The sequence below is a fragment of the Seriola dumerili genome, unplaced genomic scaffold, assembly GCF_002260705.1.
Source record: "Seriola dumerili isolate Sdu_G_001 unplaced genomic scaffold, Sdu_1.0 BDQW01000043.1, whole genome shotgun sequence".
NCBI classification, from domain to species: domain Eukaryota; kingdom Metazoa; phylum Chordata; class Actinopteri; order Carangiformes; family Carangidae; genus Seriola; species Seriola dumerili.
This window is the reverse complement of record NW_019174298.1, coordinates 2,963,816-2,971,747: the sequence shown is the minus strand read 5'-3', so window position 1 is coordinate 2,971,747 and position 7,932 is coordinate 2,963,816. Positions and strand designations below refer to the sequence as shown.

Genomic DNA, 7,932 nt, shown 5'->3' with positions numbered 1-7,932 from the left:
GAACTAATCAAAGGCCCCCTGCTCTAATGACATGCTTTCCTTTGTGAGATGTGCGGTTACTGACAACTTGTCTTTGACATTATATGAAGGATTACATCTAATCCTATTCAATCTCAATGCAATCCTTAGTCCCACGAGTGTGTGCATTGAGATTAAACTACAATCTCAAAACATTATGGATGCTTGGACTTTGAGAAATTGATTTTTTTTTTTCTCTTTTGAGGCTACTGTTTGTTTCATCAGGTTTTGAGCATCTCTTTTATCCCCGACCACCCATATGCTCTCTTTCGTCTTTAATGTTGTCGACATGTTCTCATCCCACACACTTATGTTTTTTCGTGGCAAAGCATGCAGGTCCTTCTTCAGCATCTTTCATCTCTGTTGTTGCAGTGTGTAATTCTGTCATTTAAAGCATGCTACACTGAATTGAAAAAAAAAACAAAACAAAGCAATACAAAGTAAGGCCCCCCTTGGGGTTTGCATCAGAGCTGCTTGAAATATTTGTCACTTCAGTTCAAATTTTGTGGTTGTGTTTGTTCCGCAGTGTTCAAAGTGCTCTGCTGTGTTTGATCAAAGAGATGGTGTCTTTGAAGAGCAGTCCAATTGTTTGTTTTTGGTTTGTTGACACTCCTGATTTCTGTACTTCACTATTTGCCAGATAAGCAAAGCGCCGATAGACAGTCATTGTTTTTCGCTGCCAGATTAATGCAACAGGTTTGTGTGAGATATGTATATGTATGATGGATCACCGCAGGATGCACCTCTGTTTTCTGCTAGATAACACTTTTAAATGTTTGCTCTAAGCTATAGCTTCTGTACAGAAACATTCATTGCTTTTCTTGCTGTATCTTAATTCCTCTTTTTTGTATGATAGTGCCTATAATAATTGCCTTCAAAACCAAAGCTACATTAGAGCGGGCAATAGATCTCAAGGGACTGAATGCTTTATTAGGAAAACAGGGGACAGAAGTTTTCAGGAGTTGGATAGAGTTTTAGGTTCTTCATGTTAAAACTGCATATTATAAGATATACGGTCTGTAAATTTTAGATTATTTTCAGTGCAATGCAGTGCTACTGCCACACTAATTGTGGTGCACCTCAACTCAACTAAGATAGGCTGAACTTACTTCCTCCAGTCCGTCACAGTCATAAGCTTTAAGCGTTTTCCGGGACTTTTAATCCTTGTTAAACACTTTGTGCGAAAAGTGAGCCAGATTCATTCTCTGATCCCGGGAGAAATATTCCCTCCTATTGCTGTACCTGAGCACACAGAGAAGTTATTAGCTGATTTTTAGGGCTGATAATGGCTCTACTATGATTTTGCAGTGTCAGTACACTGACTGTAATAAACCAAAGTTGAAACTTTCATTTTGACTACTGGGCCAGATGACAGAGAAGAGCAGAATTGGAACAGGAGATATTGCTTTTTTTTTTTTTTTTTTTTTTTTCAGGAGGCCTTTTAACTGCAGCTGACAGTCAGGAAAGAGACATTATGTTCTTTTTTTCCTTTGCAGCGTTAACACTCACTTCTAATAACATCGCGATGCTAATTGCTGAGTAAGGAGTTCTGATTTGTCCCAAGGTCTTCTCTTTCCCCCGCCGAAAAATAAAGGAAAAGACACGCTACCCTCTTCAGCATCAGCTCTCACATGTCCATTCTGTTCCTTCTTCACTTATCATCGGCTCCATGAATGCCACATGCTTATTAGTTTGGATTTTGGCCTGGTCTCTTGTGGAGGGGGAGAAAACAGAAGCTAGGGTGCTGGGGTCATAGGTCGCAATGGGGATAACGACAGGTTTGGGCTGTTTGCAGCAGCTGCAGCGACATGGAGTCAGGTAGAGGTACATGAGGATGAAGACCATGGTCACCACACAGCCCAGTAACGTCGTGTAGCCGGTGTTGAATGACTCTCCTGCAGGCAGCAACACCGTCACATTCACCTCACGAGTTGCATTCAGTGCCTGTTTAATATCCACAGCTGTGCACACGTACAGACCTGAGTCATTGACCTTGGCTGCTTGGATCTCCAAGGTGCCATTAGGAAAGAGGCTAATTAGCGTGTCATTTATGCTAGCCTGGGTGATGTACCCCTTGCTGGGGGAAAGCCATGTAAATGAGAGGTCTGTGCTACTCAGGGATGTTTGGCAGTCCAGGTGCACTCTGTCTCCCTGTGAGACCAACACGTTGGAGAGGAGCACGGTCACAGGCTGCGAGATGGCTTTCTCCACAGTGCAGTTTTGGAAGAAGCGGTTGTGTCGCAGGAACCGGATGGAAGCTCGTGGGTCCCCATAGATGGAGCAGGTGTGCTCATCCGTAAAGTCCTTCAGTGAGTCATAACCCCTCAGATCCCAGTGCCAGAACACACTGTACATGGAGCAGTCACAGATCAGAGAGTTGTTGTGGAGATACAGCCCCCGCTGCACCAACCCCGGCAAAGCTTTCACGTCCTCCCAGGGCAGACGACTCATTCTGTTGGACGAGAGGTCGAGCATGGTCAGGAAAGGATGACTATGGTCTTGGATGGAGAAGAATGGGAAGTGTGTGATCTGGTTGAGGCTGAAGTAGGCCTTCTTTAAGCTGCTCAGACCACTCAGTGTGCTGGCCTCCACCTGAGTGATCCTGTTATTGAAGAGAAGGAGCTCCTCCAGCCTCCACAGCCCCTGGAAGTAGTGCTGCTCCACCACCTGCAGCTTGTTGGAGGATAGGTCAAGGAGCCTGAGGCCGGAGGCGTTGTGAAACACCCCATGGCCCAGAGCAGGGAGCTGATTGTGGGCCATCCTGAGGTTTTCCAGTCTTGGCATCTTGTTGAAGCTACCCGGACCCAGCCAGGACAGATGGTTGTGGCTGACGTCGAGGGTGACGGAGAAGGAGGGCAGAGAGAGAGGTAGCTTGGCCAGACCACTGGAGCTACAGCTCACTGTGTCAGATGTACAAAGGCACATGGATGGACAGGTCTCCTCAGAGAAGTGGAGGAGACAGAGCAGCACCAGGAGAGAGCCTGGATACAGTCCGGAGGTCATGTTTCTGGAAGTCGGATCCTCCCAAGTTTTCTAATCCGTGTAGCGCTCCCTGGTTAGATACAATCAGATAAGAAACACCATCTATTACAAAGCCACTCTTTTTCAAATCCACCTGCTTCTTTGACTGTTCAGTAGACATATAAGATGACTGCAAGGTTAATGCCATACAGGAAGCCTCAGTATCTATGGCAGATGAAAAATGGTTTAATGTAGAAGCAGCAAATCCCTTTTGCCTCAGAGAAATCTTTTAATTCAGCTTTTGAATCACAAATACTCACCTCAGACTATTTAGGAATGTTTGTGTGCACACAGAAATAGTACATTTTTTTTGGTGCACTAATCATTGTAGGGTTGCAGTATTTATTTTCACTGTCTGTTAATCTGTTGATTATTTGGCTTGGTTAATCAATGAATCATTTGGTCTATAAAATGTCAGTGAAAAATGCTTTGAATGTTTTCTCAAAGCCCTCAAATGTCTTGCTTTGTCCAACAAACAGTCCAAAACCCTAAGATTTTTGTTTCACTATCGTTGACGACGACAAAAAATATTGTAGTGAGAAGCCGGAACCAGGGACCTCTGGCTTTTTTTTTTTTCTCTTAATGATTCATATAATTTCCCGACATCAACTCATTTATTAATCTACACTGTTGCACAGATCATTAGATCATTGTCCACTAAATAGGAAACGTTTAAACACATATAGTGTTTAAAGTCATACACACAGAGGGAAATACTTCACCTGAAAAAGATGTTTCCCCTCAGTTGATATCAGCTGGCTTGAAGTTAAACATAATCAGTTCAAACAGATTTTCTGCTACTGACTTGTAAAGTCTGTATGAATTTGAAAGCAGAAAGGGGAAAAGTTCACACCACTTCCAGACAAGTGAGCAGTTTGGCTCTCCAAGTTAATCCTATTCTTCCCTCCAAAAAGCAAAAAAAAAAAAAAAAAAAAAAAACTCTTCCAATCCACAAATCCAAAGTAAACTGCTTAGCAAAGAAACGAGACTCCAACTTTCCTGCGCATTTCCTCTTTCGAAGTTGCATCGCATCAATGAACACTCACAACGTTGCTGCCTAATCCTTATCTGCTTCTCAGATCCTCCTCCTGAGGCGCTCGAGGAACAATCGCCTCTCTCCTCAGCCAAGTTTGAGGTCTCCCTGCTGGTGTTCTCCTCGTCCCAAATGAGAGCGCCGCTCAACAAACATCCTGCAGTGCTTTGCGGTGTGTAACATACAGCACAGAGCTCACTTAATCTCCCACAATCCCCTCCTCCTCCTCCTCTGTGTCATTTAGAGACCAGCCTTGTGTCTCCCTCTCTCATCATTAAGTGATGATACTGGTGGCTGCCCTTCCATACCTCTGTTTCTCCCTCTCTCAAGAATATCAGTTTTCCCACAATATGCTATTAATATTCTGTTCCATTAAACTTTTAGTATTTTGCTTACTAACATGTTATTAGAACCTAGGAGCCTTACTCATGAATATTACATGTGTTATCCAGTAACCTCTCACCAATAATCCCAGTGGACTGAAACTTAGCTGTGCCTACTGTACTTTTTTCCTGTTTCGTGTGTGTGTGTGACTCTGGATGTCTGTTTACTTATCGTTGTAAATACACCTGTTATTATTTTTAGTTCTTGATTTTGGCAAATCCTACTTCATTGTTGAAAGTCTCTCACTCTAAAGGTTTCTTCTTACCGCTGTTCTTCCTTACATTGTCGTTTCTATTTCAGTGGTTTTGAGTGGATAGATATTAGATGTTGCTGCCCCCCCCCCACCAATCCACACACAAACACATTCACACACACTCGTTCTCTCTAAGTGCCTTATGCAGCACATTCCTTGCTTTCTTTCTCAGCCCCCGACATCCCTCCTTCCCCTCGGCTGTGGGTTTGACTGGATATATGCTGTCCATGCTGCTTGGTCGTGGTGGTCCTGACAGCTCTGATTTCTGTCACAGTGAATTAGCTTTGCCTCCCAGCAGCCACCTCCTCACTGCTACCCCCAACCCTCCACCTCCCCCTCCCCATAAGTGCTCAAGGCTTTGACTGACTCCCACTCCCTCACTCCCTCACTCACTCACTCACTCACTCACTCACTCTGCAGAGGCACAGAGCCGGATTCCCTGTGGATTCGGGCTCGCATGGATGGGGTTCAGTTCTCAAAAGGTGGGCTGATGGGAGCAGATGTGTAGTCCACAGGAAGGTGTACGCAGGGAGCTGAGGCTGAATGTTAGGTGGAAGGCTTCAGTCTAAAATGGGTTCAGAATATTCCTCCTCTGTGTTTCTGAATAGGATTAAGGGTGAGAAAACACCATTTGGATGTATTTGTGTTGAAATGAGCAAGCTATCACCATCTTTGGCATTGTGGCATTACACACAGTCTTGTCCCAAGGCTAGTCATCAGCTTGGCTGGAACATGTAAGAAATATATACACCCACACATGTACATTTGAGATATATTAGAAAAGGATTCTAAACAGACCCTCCATGTAGGTGTTATGTTCATGTGGGCTTATATCATGGCTCAAATGGCCTCAAAGTAATTTGTCTATTTTTCTGCAAATTGAACTTTGTCCTCTTCTAAAGGAGATCTCTATCCGGATAGCTTTTTAAATATTTATGTTTCATTGATTAATTGTTTCAGGGTATTATGTAACACTCCTGTTCGTTGGATGGGCTGCTTCAATCATGTATGTAGTGTTTTTCTAAGTCCTTAATTGTAAACAGATCACATAAGCCCTATAAACCAGTATGTTCATCTGCATAAGCTGGTAATGATTCATGGTTTGGGGCGCTCAGAAGAATATGAGCATACGAGGCATTTAAATAAGGTCTACCATCGTGCCAGCATGATGTCAGCGGCTGCATTTGTTTTTAGCTACAGTATAATTGTGCGGGAAAAACATGTTCTTTCTCTCAAGCAGCCCTTGTTTTGCTGCTGTTCATAACTTCAACATTTCAGTAGCTCATTATTTTCAGTATTGACTTCCATTCTGTAAAGGATCTGTCATTTTCGTGTGCAATCAATTGTCATTGTCTTCGGAGATCAGCTCAATCAAAGCATGAACAGGTAAACAAGACACACACATAGTCGAGTTTCTGTGCAGACTTTTTCACTTAAATTGTAAGACAATGATTTTTGCCTTTTTCTCCGGATTGCCTCTCATCATACAGTAATGGTCTGTGTAGTTTCAGCAAAATGAGGTCTTGTGGAATGTCAATATTAAGACCTTCTTCTTCTCTTCAACTCCTCTTCAACTAAGTATCGCCAACAAATCTTTCTGTTGGTCTCTATTTGTTTGTGCATGCTCCTGTATGTGTCTGTTGTCGGACTGGACAGTGTGGCTCCAGCCTGCTGTTCTGTAAAATCCCTAATCTAATCAGTATCTTTGTATCAAGCTGCTTTGCAAATCCCACCGCCTTCTTTCGCATATATTTGATTAGACTCAGCGTATGCAAAATAGTCCTGCCCAATCAGCCAGGTTCAGAGTGGACCTCAAAGCTTAAACCCTGACCCTGATGCATCCTGCCCCCAGCAGAAAGTGATTTTCTCTTTACCATCTGCTGCAGAGAGGAAGAAGGAGAAAGGAAAGAAGAAACACACGGCAGCACAGGGAAATGTCTGCTCTTATCTTGCCCTTGAGAAGCGGTGATGCTCTCACTAAGAGTCGATAATATAAAGCTTCATATTCTCAGATGCAAGACTGGAATGTGCAGTATTTATGCTGAACATTAAAGCACAGAAATACTGGAATGCAGAAATGTATGTGAGACTTCTTCTATTATTATTCTTCCTCTGCACTCAAAAGTAATGCTTGACTCATAAAGAATAAGTGTTACAATTGTGTTAACAATATCTACAACAGCTTAATATCAAGTAGCAGCTTTATTCCTTCAATAACATGTTGTAATGTGATTTGAAAGATAAAGACTAGAAACGGACAGGAAAATAAACAATGTCGTGCTGTATGTTTGTTATTGAATAAATATTTGACAAAGTGACAGGGCGGGACAAGACACAAGAGCAGGCCTGTCTGCCACATTAGTGCACTAAAAATATCTCACAGGAACTCTGTAAACCCTGCAGCTCAAGGGTTTCCATAGTCTCTGTCCGCCAGTTCTGAACCCTTGAACCTGAACATACGCACCCTTGTTCAGTATTTATTCTGCCTTTCAACGGCTTTTTGTTAGCATGGCTTGCAGCCAGTCTCTCAAATATGAGTGAGTCAGTGCCTGGATAAAGTTTCGGGAGATTGGGTTTTATTTCTTTTCTCTCCGTGGGTGAATTTGCAGTCTGGAGGAGCTCTTTGTTGAAAAGCCGTTTCAGACAGTGTTAGATTGTTTGCTTGTCACGAGGAGCTGCTCAGTTGTTCCATACGCTCTATATTCTTGAGTTGCAGTGCATTATTTGAGAATGTCTGACTCAAAAACACCCCAAACCTAGTGAGATAGTGGTTGTATGTGTTGCATAATGTGTGTTGCACACACAGTATGCTCAAAGACAATATGACTCTATCTTCCCCGGTTAGAGCTTCTCTCCACTCAACCCATCTGGTGGATGTGGTGTACTGTAAGTGTGAAGAGACAAGCACACCATCTAGTGGTTTAAGACTCAACTGGAATGATGGAGCATCCAAAGCGCTCCTCTTTCCTCTGACACTATAACTAGAGCTACATAAAGTAAATACAGATACATTTAAAGAACCACCATATTCAGTAGATAAATAGAACTAAAACTAATGGGTAAAAAACTTACAAAAAACATACAGGTACACACATGCTACTTTAACAGCGAGCCTGGCTCTGTCCAGAGTGTAGCCCGACCAGAACCGGATTTTTCGAGCCAATATTAATATCGGTATTTGTGAGAAAGCTGACAACAATAATAGTAATTTCCTTTAAACATA

At 42.8% G+C, this 7,932-nt stretch overlaps 1 protein-coding gene across 1 annotated transcript; it reads right to left on the bottom strand.

Moving 5' to 3' along the window:
- Positions 1 to 1,638: 1,638 nt before the first annotated feature.
- Positions 1,639 to 3,021, bottom strand: LOC111217285 (amphoterin-induced protein 3-like). Its single transcript, XM_022739067.1, has one exon. It carries the CDS (start codon positions 3,019 to 3,021, stop codon positions 1,639 to 1,641), a length of 1,383 nt encoding a protein of 460 aa, XP_022594788.1.
- Positions 3,022 to 7,932: the final 4,911 nt, after the last annotated feature.

What these genes read in the sequence shown, in the direction of transcription:
- LOC111217285 (XM_022739067.1), bottom strand. Translation starts at nt 3,021, where the DNA reads ATGACCTCCGGACTGTATCCAGGCTCTCTCCTGGTGCTGCTCTGTCTC.